This window comes from Garra rufa, chromosome 9 (genome assembly GCF_049309525.1).
Source record: "Garra rufa chromosome 9, GarRuf1.0, whole genome shotgun sequence".
NCBI classification, from domain to species: domain Eukaryota; kingdom Metazoa; phylum Chordata; class Actinopteri; order Cypriniformes; family Cyprinidae; genus Garra; species Garra rufa.
The window spans coordinates 23,197,575-23,216,368 of NC_133369.1; the positions used below are offsets into that span (position 1 = coordinate 23,197,575).

Here is an 18,794-nt window from a genome sequence, read left to right on the forward strand (position 1 = left end):
AAGGATAAAAAGGAGGGGCGAAAGAAACTGCGCACAAATGTCATTGGTTCTCTCCTGTATCAATGCAGCAAATTTAAATGTGAGGAAGTGAATGAGATTTGAGAACTCGCCTAAGCCGCATTTGCAATACCTCAGCAGATCTCTAGGGGTCGCACCCCACTGACGCTTAAATTGTGATTAAAAAAACTATCCAAAGCACATAATTCAGACAAATACATTCACAACTCACAGATTTACTAATAGATTGTGTCATTGTTGAGATCTCTTCAGACTGAAAAAATTCAACTGAAATTTCATGGTTTTTCTCAATAGAAAAAAAATCAGAGAAGTACAAGTCTCCATCTGCTCTCCCATTTCACCTTATTGTTGACTAGGAGACTCAATTGAGATTTTCTATGCTCTCTTCCTTCATTATCCTTTTAATTCTCTCTTAAAGGACAAATCCACCCTACAAAGTTAATTTGACAGACAGGGAGTGCGAGTGCCAGTGAAAATACATGAGCAAAATTTGTGTGGACAGAATTTAAGAAAATAAATTCTGAACCTAAGTTCCATTTGTTACCTGTCGTTCTACACAGTTCCAAAAACATATTTCCTGAAGAAGAAAAAAAAAACAGGAATTCCCCACACCCCATCGGAGGTCCCTATATGGATCATCTCTCACCACAGCAGGAAAAGAAACACTGGGAGTTCTTGGAATTCACAGTTCAAAATATTCCCGGATATACAGCCAAAATTTGTGTGCTACGGATTTTACTAGCCAGATGTCATCTGTGTTCTCACAAACATTCTCTGCTCAAACAAAACAAATGAGGGAATTTATGAGGTGGAATTGCTCAGCAACGGAAGCCAGAAAGAACATATTTTGACCAAAATCTGTTGTGTTCTGATGTCTGTATCTGCAAGTCAAAAACTGTATCAGAACAGAGGAAGCAATCCCAGCTCTTCACATCAATTATGTAAGAAGATAACAGTCAGTAAACACTTTACACAACAAACACTGTATTCTCCCGATACCTCCTTCAAAAGCATGACAATATGTGCAGATGAACCCCCATGTTCATCAAGCTGTCAAAGAGTAACACGCCACCATGTTTCTTCTCATTCTTTTTATGTAAATCCGTCCCATCACGTCAGTCTCGATCCCACAGTGAGTAAATATCATCCGTGTGATTACTTTTCAAATGCAAGACTGCCGTCACACACTGTTTAGCAACAGTGGATTTATATTAAAGAACGCATTCGGATGATGTCACATTCTGTACTTAATGGACCAAAAAAAAAACCCAGATTTCAACACAGGAGGAGAGCAGGAAACGCTCTGGGTCGTGAGGTGCCAAAGAGGTTTGGGGGACTGGGACATGACCTTAAATATTCCAGCATGTGAATGCCAAATACATCTGTGTTTGTGTGGTACAGTGAAAGAATGACAGACATCATCTCTATTTTTGTCCAGGGAGAACAAAACATTGCAAGAAATGGTACAAAATGTTCTTTAATGTCTTTGAACAAATGTTAATGTTAATGTTTTTATTTTTTTAATGGTGAATCAATGTGTTTAAGGGGATCCAGTACACATACAGTCAAGCCTGAAATTATTCATACTCCTGGCAAATTCTGACTTAAAAATATTTTTATTCAACCAGCAAGTTTTTTTTTTTTTTTTGATTAGAAATGACACAGACGTCTCCTAGAAGATAATAAGACGATGTACAAGAGGCATCATTGTGGAAAACATTATTACTCATCTTCTATTTACATTTGAACAAAAAGTGGCATGTCTAAAATTATTCATACCCTTCTCAATAATGAATAGAAAAGCCTTTACTGGCTATTACAACAATCAAACGCTTCCTATAATATAAACTCTTTCAGGTTGGAGGGTCTCCTTGACCCTGATCTTTAGCTCCCTCCACAGATTCTCAATTGGATATAAGTCAGGACTCTGGCTGGGCGACTGCAAAACGTTAATGTTTTTGTCTGCTAACAATTTCTTCACCACTTTTGCTGTGTTTTGGGTCAATGTCATGCTGAAATGTCCACTGGTGCCCAAGGCCAAGTTTCTCTGCAGACTGCCTGATGTTGTTGTTGAGAATTTTGATGTATTGCTCCTTTTTCATGGTGCCATTTACTGTGATTAGGTTACTTGGTCCACCGGCTGAAAAACACCCCCAAAACATTAGATTCCCACCACCATGTTTGACAGTGGGGATGGTGTTCTTAGGGTAGAAGGCTTCTCCTTTTTTACGCCAAATGAAGGCTGCATCATTGTGGCCAAACAATTCAATTTTTGTTTCATCTGACAAAAAAACAGAAGACCAGAAGTCTTCTTCTTTGTCCAGATGAGCATTTGCAAAGGCCAAGCAGGCTTTTGCGTGCCTTATCTGAAGAAGTGGTGTCCTCCTTGGTCTTCGTCCGTGGAACCCAGCGGTGTGCAGTGTCCGTTGGACTGTCTGTCTTGAGATGTTGCCACCAGCAGAGCCCAGTTTCTTCAGGATGGCCTTGATGGTGATTCTTGGATTATTGGATTTTCTTTTACCTCTCTCACTATCCTCCTGCCCAGCACAGGTGTCACTTTTGGCTTCCGACCATGTCCTCTGAGATTTTTCACAGTGCGGTCTTATAGCCCTTTTCTGACTTGTGAGCAGCCCCAATGCGCAACAGCAGGTCCTCAGTGAGCTTCTTTGTCCTAGCCATGACTGTCCACAAACCAAAAGCAGAGAGCTTCTGTTTTACACCTGTTGAGTTGATTAAAACAGCTGTTCCCAATGAATCAGGGTAATAGGGATACTTTAGAACAGCTTGGACTATTTGGAATGGTATAGAACTTTGGATTTTCCCATAGACTGTGACAGTTTGCAAAGGGTATGAATAATTTTGGACATGCCACTTTTTGTTCAAATGTAAATAAAAGCTGAGAAATATTTTTTTACACAATGATGCCTCTTGTACATTGCTGGTTGAATAAAAGTAACTTTAAGTCAGAATTTGCCAGGGGTATGAATAATTTTGGGCTTGACTGCATATACTTTTGTACAATGAAACATTTCCCTTAGGGGCTCAGATGTATATATAAATAGGCGCTGAAATGACTTTTTGGTCACAATGAAAATTGTCTCGCCCTTTTGTGCTCACACATATGAAGAATTCTCCTTGAAAAACATCTGCAATTTTCTTTTTGGAGAATCAACCCTGTAATTTCTGCATAAAGCCATTGGCCTTCCATATCTGTCCTTGGTTTACCAGGCATCATAACAAACATTTCTTTCTTCATCTGCAGTAACTATTACTGGCGTGCCTCCGCATTTCCTGTTGACATTACCGACATTTTTGGCCAGTGTCCTCCAAATATTATAATTGCCCTTTCTTTCCTGTGAGTTACTGTGGTCTCATTTCCTTATGATACCAGATGCAAATGAGAAGATATCTTCATGGCTGGGAGAGCTAGGAGGCAGAGACTGTATTTAATTATGTTTGAGATCACATACTGTAGACAGACCATGTTCCAATTTAGAGTTTGTAACGACTAACAGTCAATTTCAGATGCTCTTTTTACTAATGAATGCAACCGTGACTGCATGGAGCCCCCAAAGAAAATAACCTTTGTATCACAGTCCAACCTCATAGAAACACATGGACACATGATAAGTAATGCTGTGTAATGCAACACTCAAAATTTCAACATTGAGCAACAGTCCTCTATTCTGGGTTCAGTAGAAATTATGTTCAGTCAAAAGCATTTGAAGCACAATGTCAGTTACCACAAACACAAAGGTTGATTTTATTTAAATAACTAATTTAAAAATACATAATACAAAAAAAATCAAGGTTGCTTTTTTTTAAAAATAACTAATTTAAAATACATAAAAAAACAAGGTTAGGTGTTTCTGAGCAGTGCTAAAATTGCACTTTTTTGTAAAAAGTGGTAAAATTGCGCTTTTTCTGTTAAAAAAAAAAACTTTTACAGACTAGCCTCATTTACTTTTACTCTAAGTGCCTTTTTAAGATTGATATTTTATTAAAGAGAAGGTGAGGCGGGTCAAAAATAATAGCTGTTATCAACATTATTCCACAACCAGATTGAGCTTAAAGGGATAGTTCACATGAAAAATAAAATTCTGTCATTAATTACTCACCCTCATGTCGTTCCAAACCCGTAAGACCTTTGTTCATCTTTGTTCACACAAATTAAGATATTTTTGATGAAATCCAAAAACCTTCTGTCACAGGGTGCAAATTAAACAGTGACCAATGAGATTGATTAACACATTAATTAAAGATAAAGTTATTGTTAAAGATAATTTAAAGTCATCATTGTGTTAAATTAGAAAAGCACTGAATATACATTACAAAAAAAGTAGCTTTATTAAGAAATATTTTAATTCAACGCACAAAAATACAAATAAATACTGAAATATGAAATTATTTATTTAAAAAAAAAAAAGAAACAATATTCTAAATATAAAACTAAAAGCGCCAGTTGGTGGTAAATCACTGTCTTAGGGTCAGAAAGTTATAGGATTTCATCTAAAATATTTTAATTTGTGATGAATGAAAGTCTTGTGGGTTTGGAACGACATGAGGGTGAGCAATTAATGACAGAATTTTCATTTTTGGGTGAACTATCCCTTTAATTTGTACTGAATGTGAAATATTCCTTTAAACCCACAAAAGTTCTGTGTCATTAAATAAATATCTGCACATCTGTCATTTTAACACACCAATCCCATGCATACCTGCACCATGTGTGCTTATTTAGATCTGGGTCAACATCTCATTCAAAACATCCTTTTGAAAACAATCATCTGGATTCCATTTCTCACGCTTCCAAAGCATAACCCACACACTCTATTCACGAGAGGCACGTTAAGGGTGGCTCAGACTGCAGGTAGGCACATGCAGTTATAATTATAAATGACAAAGAACTAAGTCTCTCAGCTCTCAGCCAGTAGAGCAGGAGTAATGAGGAGCTACTGTACGTGATGTATTGCTGATCATGCAGGATTGGAGTCATGCCGTGACTGCGCCCCTTAAGTCTTAACCCAAGTGTGGTAGCTCTAATGTGGATTCGAGGGCTCCGCTGATCTATTAACGTCATCATAAATAATCTCCATGTGCTTATTGCTGGTGGGTTTCACAGAGATGCTAACTGCATGTGATAACTGTATTCGATGTATCATTCAAGATTCTGAAAGTAATATATGTCACACAAGTAAGCTTTTTAGAGCATATGAAAAAAACAAAAGCTCACTCTGTTTATGGAAATTCCACTTGGTGAATTTACAAACAACAAACACATATTTCCTTTTTGATTTATAGCAGAACAGTGCTGATTCAGTGTAACAAAGTGTTTTTGAGATACTTGGCCAGACCGTCGCAGTTATTCCGCTGTTGCGCAACTTACTTCCAGTCAGGCCTTGGCCTCAAAACACACAGGAGGTAAATTCAAGCAAACATGTGCCTTTCAACACACACACACACACACACACACAGAGAGAGAGAGAGTTACAGTTGCTCTGGAATTTCCACATAGACTTTATCCATTACCAAAACAACCTCTCTCTTTTCCCAAATCTACACCCCCACTGAGCTGTGGGCAGGTCACAGGCTCATAAATACAAGCCTCTCACACACATGTGCTTATAAACAGACCCATACAGGCGAGAAACAGCCTCAGTCCTGCAATGAAATGCCAGTGGATAAAAGAGAAATTGCAGAAGAGCTAAAGAAAAAGAGTAAAAGCTGGTTTTGATGATCACACCGCATTGCCAAACAGCTTTTGGGGATATGACGACAGTTACTGGCACAGACAATTCAGAAATTCTGCAATAAAATCACACTGCTAGTCAGCAATTTCAACAATCAGCATTTGATTCTACAAGACATCTGTGGATTTTCAAGAGACCGGTGCACAAATTCCTGAAAAATAAATTTCTTGCATCGGTGAGTATTTGTTGATTCTTTCTGATTTAATTTAATTTGATTTAATTGTCCCACTTTATATTAGGTGGCCTTAACTACTATATACAGTTGAGGTCATAAGTTTACATACACCTTGCAGAGTCTGCAAAATGTTAATTATTTTAGAGGGATGATACAAAATGCATGTTTTTTTTTAGTACTCATCTGAATAAGAGCTATTACAGAAGGTTCAAACACTCACTGATGCTTCAAAAGGAAAACGTGCATTAAGAGCCAGGAGTTGTAACCTTTTGAACAGAATGAAGATGTGTACATTTTTCATATTTTACTGAAATATCTTTTCTTTTCTTTTTTTCATTTAGTACTGCCCTTCAGAAGCTACAGAATATAGCTGCATGTTTTTCAGAAGACAAAATAAGTTCAATTTACCCTTATCTTCAGTTTCCAAAAGTTTTCATCCCCCGGCTGTTTTTTCTTTTTGAAGCACCAGTGAGTGTTTGAACCTTCTGTAATAGTTGCATATGAGTCTCTCAGTTGTCCTCAGTGTAAAAAGATGGATCTCAAAATCATACAGTCATTGTTTGTAAGGGTTCAAATGCACAAAAATGCTGAAAAACCAAAGAATTTGTAGGACATGAAGAATTTTTCTGAAGCTAAGCGGGCAGTTTTACTGTTCAGGACAAGCAAGGGACTCATGAACAACTATCACTTAACAAAAAAACACAGCTGTGGAATAATTCAGGTAACAACATTAAGAATCAAGCTTATGTAAACTTTTTAACTGGGTCATTTTTATAAATTCAACTATTATTTTCTTTTGTGGATTATATGTAATCTCTTTTATGTGAAATATCGTATTCGGGTAAGTAATAAATAAAAATGAACATGCATTTTATATGATCCCTCTTATTTAGGTAAAATAAATACCATTTTGCAGATTCTGCAAAGTATGTAAACTTTTTGACTTCAACTTAAACTACGTACATTTAAATTAATCATTTGATACAATGCAATTATTGTGTACATATGTTTTTGCATTGTACTTATATTTAAAAAAAATACCTGCATGTAATTAAATCTGTAACTAATTTTTGTAATTACATTTATAATTAAACTGTTGTTGACCCATCCCTTACACTTAACCCACCTTTAAATCTACTCATACCACCAAACCTGTCCCTAACCTTACCTGTAAGCATTTTGCAATACAATATTACCACAGTAAGTACACTGCTCTTATTCTCTGATGTAAGTTCATAGCAATTAAGGCCACCTAATATTAAGTGGGACCAATTTAATTTAATTTGCTGATTCTTTGAATCTTTCAAAGTTTTTTTTTTTTTTTGTATTATTTAGGTTTTAGTTTTGCCTTTAGGTTGTAATCAGTGTATTTTGCAATATATCAGCCTATGTACTTTTAAAGTAGCAAAATAAACCATAAATTAACTGGTGCACCCAAATGTAGTGTGTGCAGACCATAATTAAATTTGATTACACCATTATCGCCTGTGGTGGCTCAAAAAACAAGCATTTAAATCACTCAAGCAGAAATATAATCATCTACAGCCACAGCACTTGTACCAAATCTGAAATGAAAAGTGTAAATAGTGTTCTTTTAGTGCACTTTGTAACAGCCATTACTTAATTGTTTAAATGAACTTTACTTATTTTATGGTGCATGGTGTCGTCTCTTCATTTTTAGAAATGAATTCAGATTCGGTTGCAATGACAGATCTCAATGGAGCGAAGAATAAACCGGAGAAGGTGTGCATCTTTGGAACAGGTGATTTTGGACGCTCGCTGGGGCTCTGTTTGCTCCAGTCGGGATACAGTGTTGTATATGGATCCCGGAGCCCTAAAAACTCTCTGTTGCTGCCTAAGGGGTCAAAAGTCATGAGTCATGCAGCAGCAGCTTGTGAAGCTCATGTGATATTCGTGGCTGTGCAGAGGGAGCACTATGGATTTTTGAGCTCCCTGGCTTCAGATCTTGAGGGAAAGGTGCTGGTAGACGTCAGCAATAATCTCAGGAGGGGTCTGTACCCAGAATCCAATGCAGAATACCTGAGCAGGCTGGTTCCAGGGGCGACGATAGTCAAAGCCTTCAACACCATCTCTGCCTGGGCACTGCAGTCTGGAGGACTAGATGCCAACAGACAGGTAAAACACACACACACAAACAAAAACACAATTCAGTCAGGTGGACAGAATGTACTAACAGGCAGATAAAACATGTAAATAAATCTAAACAAGTGAGATTTTTACATGCTTTCACAAATTTACAACACATTTTGTTCAGACGACGCAATCAAAGAACTAAAATTAATGAGAGAAAATGATTAAGACAGAAATTCTCATGCATCAATCCCCAAATTTTGCAAAACGTTGTTAATCATTTAAGCAACAAGGGGCACGGCGAAGCAGTTTTGAACAGAGCTGTTTAAAATTTAATGAATCTAGCTTAGCAGAACGTCTCACAAAACAGCCTTGAATGCAGGTGTTTGTATGAGCATTTGTCATTATAGTATGAACAAAAAGACAAATCAGACATGATAAATGGCATACCGCTGCACTTCATATTTATTGTACTTCATCTGTACTGTAAGGCAGCTGGATGACATATCATACAACAAAAACGTACAGCGTCTTTACACAGTACAAAAGAGCCATTAATGCATGTATAAATGTCTGTGTCCATGTCACAATGTTCTGTTTTAGCAGTTCATTGTTCGTGAAATGAGGCAAGAGCCTCTCTCTTAGCGATGGAGTCTTTTTGTATTAAAGTCATATTTACATCAGCAGGTGGTGGTTGAGAAACTGGCCAGATGGAATCTGAGCTCTGGCAAACTATTATTATCGCTATGTTAGTGCGTATGTTCTTTGACACCTGTTTGTGTGTTTCTCAATTCAAATGAATAGTCACACCCGGCCAAGCATTTGTTATTATTTCTCATTTTGATTATAATTTCTTGTTCTTTTCTTTTTTTTTTTTCTAAAGGCCAACTGTGACAACATATTGTATTGTTCAGGCTCAGACTGCACATTGCTGTGAACCAAATGTAATTCCCAGAGGATATTTCACTGCTGTCTATAACTATTAAAGAAGCATTTTGTTTCAAAGGGTTGTGTAGGTCAACAGAATATCAACTTGTTAGAGCAAGTCAAAAACAAGCAAACCACTTGAAAATAATTTGCTGCATGAGTAGCTTTTGTGCTGACACTTCAAGGTTCTATTCGTTAACATTACTTAATGCTTTAGGGTATCATGAACTATGAATGACATTTTGCACTGCAGTTATTTATTTAGGTTACTGTTTATAATTTAAATAAAGATTAAATGTGCACTACAATTTTGTGGGTATAAAATAACTGCCTTTACCCCGATTCACTACAACAAGCCTACAATAATGATATTTTGGCAAACTAAATTTAATAGGTGGTAACACGTACAAGCCGTATTAATTAAAATATTAGCCTAATATTTCATCTACCTGATCGGAAATTATAAGAACAAAAACAAATGTAGTCAAGATTCTTGCCTTGGAAAACCTGGTTCAGATTGGCCAAACCACAAACGCATTTTCCTACATTTTTTGCACTCTTCTCCTTGATCTGTTATAACTATTGGCAGTCTATAGTACTAAAAAAAAATTTTCCAGTCCGACCGATAATTATAGCCCAAAACATGACGAAAAATTTTCACTTTCAGCCGCAATAATGAGCAAAATGCGCGAGTTTCATTCAGTTTAGTGGCATTGTTTACATTCAGTGCCTGATTTAGTATTTTTTTGCATGTTTGTCACACTTTAAAGGATAACTGTTGCCAAAATGCAACCTGGGCTGTTTTTTTTTTTTTTTTACTGTAAACGAGACAAACTTATATCTAAAAGCATAATTATGACAAACGAGCCGTTTTTGAGATTGACCGTGATTTAGTTTTGTGGTCAGTGGCCGGTGAATGGTAGAACTAGGGGCATAGTTTTGAGCGCATCAAAATCCATATTTTTACAACACTAAGAAGGCTCGACACACCATGAAACTTTGCTCGAAGTATCGCCTGGGTCTCTACACATGAACTCAAGCATTGAGAACATTGTTCGTGTACACAGAGTTTACTAAAAAGAACGTTTTTGAACAACTAACTTTCACTGTTAGAGTCTCCGCGCGCGCCCGTCTTGCCAGTCAAGAGGTATCGATCTCCGAATGCGACGTAATACTGAGGAGAGTAAAGATGGATAGCTCCTAAAGCATGTTTCCATATAAATGCACAGCAAATTCGTTGTTTTGTCGCAAGTGAAAAACAATATTAACCTTCTAGTTGTAAAAAGAGCCTCATATAAGAAACATTAATATATAAGAATCTCACATTCGGAGATCGACACCTCTTGACTGGCAAGACGGGCGCGAGTGGAGACTCAAACAGTGACAGTGAGTTGTTCAAAAACATTCTTTTTAGTAAACTCTGTGTACACGAACAATGTTCTCAATGCTCGAGTTCATGTGTAGAGACCCAGGCGATACTTCGAGCAAAGTTTCATGGTGTGTCGAGCCTTCTTAGTATTGTAAAACTATGCCCCTAGTTCTACCATTCACCGGCCACTGATCACAAAACTAAATCACGGTCAATCTTAAAAAACGGCTCGTTTGTCATAATTATGCTTTTAGATATAAATTTGTCTCGTTTACAGTAAAAAAAACAGCCCAGGTTGCATTTTGGCAACAGTTATCCTTTAATGTTTCAGATCATCAAACAAATTTAAATATTAATCAAAAACAACACAAGTAAACACAACATGCAGTTTTTTAATTAAGTTTTTTTTTTATGAAGGTAAAAAAAAAATCCAAACCCACATGGCCCTGTGTGAAGAACACCCCCCCCCCCCCACCCCCTTCACTTAAATAGGACCTGCCTGACAAAGTGAAGTAGACCAAAAGATCCTCAAAATCTACACATCATATTAAGATCCAAAGAAATTCAGGAACAAATGAGAAAGAAAGTAATTGAGATCTATCAGTCTAGAAAAATGTATAGAGCCATTTCTAAAGCTTTGGGACTCCAGCGAACCACAATGAGAGCCATTATCCACAAATGGCAAAAACATGAAACAGTGGTGAACCTTCCTAGGAGTGGCCGGCCGACCAAAATTACCCCAAGAGTGCAGCGACGACTCATCCAAGAGGTCACAAAAGACCCCACAACAACATCTAAAGAACTGCAGGCCTCACATGACTGTACCATAAGAAAGAGTCTGGGCAAAAATGGCCTGCATGGCAGAGTTTCAAGACAAAAACCGCTGCTGAGCAAAATGAACATAAAGGCTCGTCTCAGTTTTGCCAGAACACATCTTGATGATCCCCAAGACTTTTGGGAAAATACTCTGTGGACTTACGAGACAAAAGTTGAACTTTTTGGAAGGTGTGTGTCCCATTACATCTGGCGTAAAAGTAACACAGCATTTCATAAAAAGAACATCAAACCAACAGTAAAATATGGTGGTGGTGGTAGTGTGATGGTCTGGGGCTGTTTTGCTGCTTCTGAACCTGGAAGACTTGCTGTGATCAATGGAACCATGAATTCTGCTGTCTACCAAAAAATCCTGAAGGACAATGTCCGGCCATCTGTTCGCGACCTCAAGCTGAAGCGAACTTGGGTTCTGCAGCAGGACAATGATCCAAAACACACCAGCAAATCCACCTCTGAATGGCTGAAGAAAAACAAAATGAAGACTTTGGAGTGGCCTAGTCAAAGTCCTGACCTGAATCCTATTGAGATGCTGTGGCATGACCTTAAAAAGGCGGTTCATGCTCGAAAACCCTCCAATGTGGCTGAATTACAACAATTCTGCCCAGATGAGTGGGCCAAAATTCCTGCACAGCGCTGTAACAGACTCATTGCAAGTTATCACAAACGCTTGATTGTAGTTGTTGTTGCTTAGGGTGGCCTAACCAGTTATTAAGTTTAGGGGGCAAACACTTTTTCACACAGGGCCATGTGGGTTTGGATTTTGTTTTCCCTTCATAATAAAAAAAACTTCATTCAAAAACTGCATGTTTTGTTTACTTGTGTTATCTTTGATTAATATTTAAATTAGTTTGATGATCTGAAACATTAAAGTGTAACAAATATGCAAAAAAATATAAAATCAGGTAAGTATAAGTGTAATATCAGTCTGATGTGAATTAAATCTGTTTTCTATAACACATTAAATTGCATATTTTTTTTATTAGGTACTTATCTGTGGAGACCGTGCTGATGCTAAACAGCAAGTGACGGACATTGCTCAAAGTCTCGGTTTCACTGCCCTGGACAGAGGCTCCCTCCGAGCGGCTGCTGAGTTAGAAGATCTGCCCTTGCAACTCTTCCCTCTCTGGAGACTTCCTCTAAACATTGCCATTTGTTTAACAGCTTTCATATTCTTCTACGTGCTCACAAGAGATGTTATCTATGAGCGTGTTACCAGTGGTAAAGACATCGCTTTTCGCATTATGATCTCGCTGGCCAACAAGGCCTTTCCTATCGTCTCTCTGGTGATGCTGTCCCTCTGTTACCTGCCGGGCGCACTGGCTGGATTCCTTCAGCTTTATAACGGAACTAAGTACCGTCGCTTCCCTGACTGGTTGGATCGCTGGATGTTGTGCAGGAAGCAGCTGGGTCTGGTAGCGCTGGCCTTCGGTTTTCTACATGTTCTCTACACTTTAGTTATACCCATCAGATACTTTGTACGCTACAAGTATAATGCCTATGTTATATCACTGGTAAGTTGAATACTTTAAAAAATTTTCTTCTAATATAGGCATTTTATTTACCACTAAACAGCTCTTTAAAAAATATGATATCAAAATGATCTTTCCTGAAATCAAAACTAACATCTTTCCTTATTTACTTTCCAAATAGGCCTACATACAGTTGAGGTCAAAAGTTTACACCCCCCTTTTAGAGTCTGTAAAATGTTAATTATTTTACCAAAATAAGAGGGATGCAAAATGCATGTTATTGTTTATTTAGTACTGACCTGAATAAGATATTTCACATAAAATATGTTTACATATAGTCCACAAGAGAAAAATAGTTACATTTACCTGTTCAAAAGTTTACATCCCCTTGATTTTTAATACTGTGTTCTTACCTAAATGGTCCACAGCTGTTTTTCTGTTTAGTGATAGTTGTTTGATAGTTGAGTTCCTTATTTGTCCTGAACAGTTAAAATGCCTGCTGTTCTTCAGAAAAATCCTTCAGGTCCAACAAATTATTTGGTTTTCCAGCATTTTTGTGTATTTGAACCTTTCCAACAATGATTGTATGATTTTGAGATCCATCTTTTCACACTGAGGACAACTGAGGGACTCATATGCAACTATTACAGAACGTTCAAACGCTCACTGATGCGCCAGAAGGAAAAATTATGCTTTAAGAGCCGGGGGGTGAAAACTTTTGAACAGAATGGAGCTGTGTACATTTTCTTATTTTGCCTAAATATCATGTTTTTTCATTTCATTAAGTACTGCCCTTCAGAAGCTACAGAAGATATATACATTTCCCAGAAGACAAAACTAATTTTAGCAAAATAATGAACATTTTGCAGATTTTGAAAGGGGGATGTAAAATGTTCACCTTGGGTTATTACTGATGATGTTACTGTGAAAAGTGCTCTTTCTTTCTTTCTTTCTTTCTTTCTTTCTTTCTTTCTTTCTTTCTTTCTTTACAAAAAAATACTCTCATAAACTTAAAAGGTGCAGTATTGTAACGGGTGTTTTTGGTTTTGTTTTGGGGTTTTGTTTCATGTTCATGTTTTCATGTCTTTTATGTAATCATTTCATGCTGTTGTGTCTTGCTTCCCTTCCCTCATGTATTCCTGCCATTGGTCCCTTTGTTCCATGTGTCTTGTTCTGATTGGTTGCTATGGTCTTGTTCCTTGTTTTTCATTGGTTTGTTTGTATCATGTGATCCTCCTTGTCTAGTATAAATAGCCCTTGTGTTTTAATGGTCCTGGTCGCGTATTCTGTAACAATTAGTCCACTGAAGCGGCGAGATGTGATGAACCCAAGTGCAGTTTATTTACAGTGACGATAATCCATAATCCAAACAAACAATCCAAACGTGAAATCCAAACAACAAACGCAATCCAAACAATGACGAGACTAGACTTGACTTGACTTGGCATGAAACAGACTTGACTTGATACAGACTTGACATAAACTTGACTTAAACAGACTTGACTTGGCTTGAACAGACTTGGTTTGAAACAGACTTGAAATAGACAAACACTCACCAAACAGCAGAATTACAACTTCAATACTTCAATACGCGACCAGGACCATTAAAACACAAGGGCTATTTATACTAGACAAGGAGGATCACATGATACAAACAAACCAATGAAAAACAAGGAACAAGACCATAGCAACCAATCAGAACAAGACACATGGAACAAAGGGACCAATGGCAGGAATACATGAGGGAAGGGAAGCAAGACACAACAGCATGAAATGATTACATAAAAGACATGAAAACATGAACATGAAACAAAACCCCAAAACAAAACCAAAAACACCCGTTACAAGTATGCATGGAAGCCTGTTTCTGCCACTAAAATTTTTAAAAGGTAATTGTGACATTTTATCTCACAATTCTGAATTTTTTCTCAGAATTGCTAGTTTACATCTCATAAAAATCATTTTTACTGAGAACTGTGAGTTTATATCTTTATATCACTTTTTAAGATCCAACAAATTCCATAATTCATCAAATTTAAGTCCCGCCCTCATTTTTTTCTTGTTTAAGATCCTGTTTCACCAATAAATAACGTCACATTACTAAAGTATATTGAGTTGCAAATGATGTTGGATGACTTTACAGCTCCTAGTTTACTACAGGCTACATTAAAGCTGTAAGAAAATGGTGTGCACATCTGCCCAGATGAAAACAAAGACACACACACATACACAAACACACACACAACTTAAAGAACTCATGCTGTTTTGCAGGTAAAAGATAATAAAACCTATGAGTTTGACAACACGGCAGCCTGGCGTATTGACTCCTACTATTCCATGGGAATTCTTGGATTTGGACTGTTTGTCCTGCTAGGAATTACATCGCTTCCATCTGTGAGCAACTCTCTAAACTGGAGGGAGTTCCGTTTTGTACAGGTATTACTTTGACAGTCTGTGGAAATTCATCAATTTGAGTGTTACTGGAGAGGATTTTACTAATTAGTTTAGAAAGCTTTATATAATATGGACAATGTTGTTTTTGTCTGGACTGAGAGCTGAAATACATCTATTAGTATATAAATACAGTATTGGTCAGAACAAATGTATCCAGAAGGTTTTTTAAATTCAATTGTTGAAATTTTCATAAAATTTCTAAGATTCTAAGGAGCACATTGACAAAGGTGTTTGATAAAATTATTTTTCTTTCTTTCTTTTACAGTCCAATCTGGGCTACATCACCCTGCTGCTCTGTACCGCTCACACAGTTCTGTATGGCTGGAATAAATTTCTGAATCCTAAATCATATAGGTGGTGGATGCCTCCAGCGTACATGTTGTCTCTGGTGGTCCCCTGCGTGGTTCTGATTCTAAAGCTAATCCTGATCACTCCATGTGTGGACCGCAAGGTCACCCGTATACGTCAAGGCTGGGAGAGACAGGGCAAAACCTCCGCAAACGGCAGTGACACAAAGATAACCCAACAACTCATGGCGTAGCCATCTTTAAAACTGTGTTGGACTTGCACTCAACTGCTGAAAGTGAAAAAAGTGAAAAAGTGCGGAGACCAAAGACTTAATTGAGCAACCTGAGACTTGACTTGGACTCTAAAATTGGAGGCAACATACATACTTTAGGTCTACATATACATATGTGACCCTAGAGTCTAGACCACAAAACTAGAAAGGGAACAATAGCCAAAGTACATTGTATGGGTCAAAATTATCGATTTTTCTTTCATGCCAAAAATCATTAGGATATTAATTAAAGATCATGTTCCGAATGTTCAAATTACCTACCGTAAATATATCAAAACTTAATTTTCGATTAGTAATATACATTGCTAAGAACTTAATTTGGACAACTTTAAAGACAATTTTCTCAATATTTTTTTATTTTTTTGCACCCTCAGATTCCAGATTTTCAAATAGTTATATCTCGGTCAAATATTGTCCTATCCTAACAAACCATACATCAATGAAAAGCTTTTTTATTTAGCTAAAATGACCCTTATGACTGGTTTTGTGGTCCAGAGTCACATATACTTTAGGTCTACAAGAAAGGAAAAATATTTCCTCAGAATACCAGCATTGATTAAACAGGAGGAAGTCCACAGGCGCAAAAACGATTTTTTGGGGTGAACGGTCTATTCCTTGCAAAAAGATAATTATATAACATTTGGACTTGGTTCTGGTTTTTGATTTATTTAACAGCATAAGGACAGTTTAATCACTTTTTGTCATGTTAAGCCCTATTCGGACAAAACTAGTTTTCTAAACTACATGTAATTTCATTTCTTATCACCCAACGTATTTTATGTAGCAATTTGGATGGGACTAACATCTACGTGTTTATTATAGAGAATGGTGTGTTTTCTAGATGTGATGTAGTTGTCTGCGGCGCATATGTCTAATGAAATATAATTTTTATTTAAACATTACAGAAGTATAGCACATGAGTTTATAAATGGCTGCATATAATAAACCCACGCCAACTAAGCAGAGAAATTAGCAGTTTCCATGATTTGGCTTTTCTTTTTGATTATATTATTTCACTTTTTGTTCAATTGTTTCAGGACTAGATTTCTAAGAGGACCATTGAGTTTGCTGAAAAAAGTAGGTAATTTGCTCCGGAATTTATACAGAGGTTGTGTGAGAAAAACACAGACTTGGCAGATTCGCACAGGGTTAAAATTGCAAAGTACATCTGTGAAACACAAATTTCTCTAATGTGTTCTTGGAAAACTAGTCCCGTCTGAATAGGGCTTTTGTCTGTAAAAAAAAAAATATTGGCCCATATTTTTCAGTGATTTCATCTGGAACAAAGCAAGTCGTTATTTTTACTCACTAAGTCACTAAGTTGATTCTTTTAGTAACATTAAGAAATGAAACACCACTATTCCACAACACACAATTCTGCTTTTGTTTCATCTGGATGTTATCTTGTTGGCAGAGCCTTAGACTTTAGACCTGATTTGGACTTGTGACAAAGACTTGAGAGCACATCTGCTCAAATGTATGGAAGCCCAGATGAAAGCTACAGAGAGTTCGACTTCTCACTACACCTCACTACGCTCATGAACAGCAGTTTCGAATTATAGTTAACCGACCGTGGGAAATTCTTTGGTGCTAAACCTCCAACTCACATCAGTGATTATATCTCACATGATCTCACATTACTCTATAACCTCCAAATTCCATTTAAAAGCCTCTTTACACTTATGACTTACTCACAAATGTATATATATATATATATATTGACCATATATTCATAGTGCATCGCAACATAACCAATCCATATCATCAGGGTTCATGCTGGATATCGTCTATCCCCTTTAAAGAATACAAAGGAAGCAATGGTGGGGCTTTTATTAGAGCACACTCTTCTGTATTGTGTAAAGTACTTGTCTTTTTTATTACCTGCTTCCTCTGGGCTATTTCCTCTCAAGAGCCTCCCAGTGGGCTTTTCCCTTTAGATATTATCGATCCAAAACTGAGCAGCAACTTACTTCTTGATCTGTTTCTGGGTCTGGGCTTTCCTGTCTGCAGCTGATCTTTCTCTCTCGCGAAGTATAAAGGAGCTGTCAATCACATTGGCATTCACCTTCACTGGTGGATGGCCCTTTCTGTATAGTGCTTTTATGAAGAACTGCAGGCTGCTAAGAGTGTAGCTTAGACCAAAATAGCAAGGCTCATTTTGTGAAAAATATGACTCAAAATCTGTGGGCTCACCTTTGAAGAAAACTAATAACTTCACTTATACAGAGCACAACAGTGCAACTCTGAATGTGTTTACCAATAAATATTGGATATTTACTGATTTTGATTTTATATTTGTATTACGTATAAGAAATAAAAACTGAAATGCATGTGTGTGTGTGTGTGTGTGTGTGTGTGTGTGTGTGTGTGTGTGTGTATACAAAGTTGAGCTCAAAAGTTTACATACAATTTGCAGAATCTGCAAAGTGTAAATTATTTTACCAAAATAAGAGGGACCATACAAAATGCATGTTATTTTTTATTTAGTTCTGACCTGAATAAGATATTTTACATCAAATGCATTTACATTAGTCCACAGAGAAAATAACAGTTGAATTTATAAAAATGACCCCATTCAAAATTTTATATACATTTGATTCTTAATACTGTGTTGTTACCTGAATGATCCACAGCTGATAGTTTTTCATGAGTTCCTTGTTTGTCCTTAACAGTTAAACTGCCTGCTGTTTGTCAGCAGCACAATTCATCAGTCCCACAAATTCTTTGGTTTTTCAGCATTTTTCCGTATTTGGACTGATTTTGAGGTCCATCTTTTCACACTGAGGACAACTAAAGGATATGCAACTATTACAGAAGGTTCAAATGCTCACTGTTGCCCCAGAAGGAAAAATAATGCATTAAGAACCAGGGGTGTAAACTTTTGAACAGAATGAAGATGTGTATATTTTTCTTATTTTGTCTAAATATCATATTTTTTTGATTTAGCATTGCTCTTCAGGAGCTACAGAAGATACTTACATGTTTCCTAGAAGACAAAATAAGTTAAATTTACCATGATCTTCAAATTCTAAAAGTTTTCACCCCCTTGGCTCTTAATGAATTGTGTTTCCTTCTGGAGCATCAGTGAGCATTTGAACCTTCTGTGATAGTTGCATGTAAGTCCCTT

The 18,794-nt window shown here is 36.9% G+C and overlaps 1 protein-coding gene across 1 annotated transcript; it reads left to right on the forward strand.

The window, feature by feature from the left end:
- The first annotated feature begins 5,660 nt into the window (after window positions 1–5,660).
- Window positions 5,661–17,997, forward strand: steap4 (STEAP family member 4). Its single transcript, XM_073847559.1, has 5 exons — window positions 5,661–5,943; window positions 7,625–8,079; window positions 12,148–12,675; window positions 14,905–15,069; window positions 15,353–17,997. The coding sequence occupies exons 2-5, from the start codon at window positions 7,627–7,629 to the stop codon at window positions 15,626–15,628; spliced, it is 1,422 nt and encodes a 473-aa protein (XP_073703660.1). The 5' UTR covers window positions 5,661–5,943; window positions 7,625–7,626; the 3' UTR covers window positions 15,629–17,997.
- Window positions 17,998–18,794: the final 797 nt, after the last annotated feature.

What these genes read in the sequence shown, in the direction of transcription:
- steap4 (XM_073847559.1), top strand. Translation starts at nt 7,627, where the DNA reads ATGAATTCAGATTCGGTTGCAATGACAGATCTCAATGGAGCGAAGAAT. An exon ending in GACTAGATGCCAACAGACAG is followed by an intron (nt 8,080 to 12,147) that starts GTAAAACACACA and finishes TTTTTTTATTAG; the next exon opens with GTACTTATCTGTGGAGACCG. An exon ending in ATGCCTATGTTATATCACTG is followed by an intron (nt 12,676 to 14,904) that starts GTAAGTTGAATA and finishes GCTGTTTTGCAG; the next exon opens with GTAAAAGATAATAAAACCTA.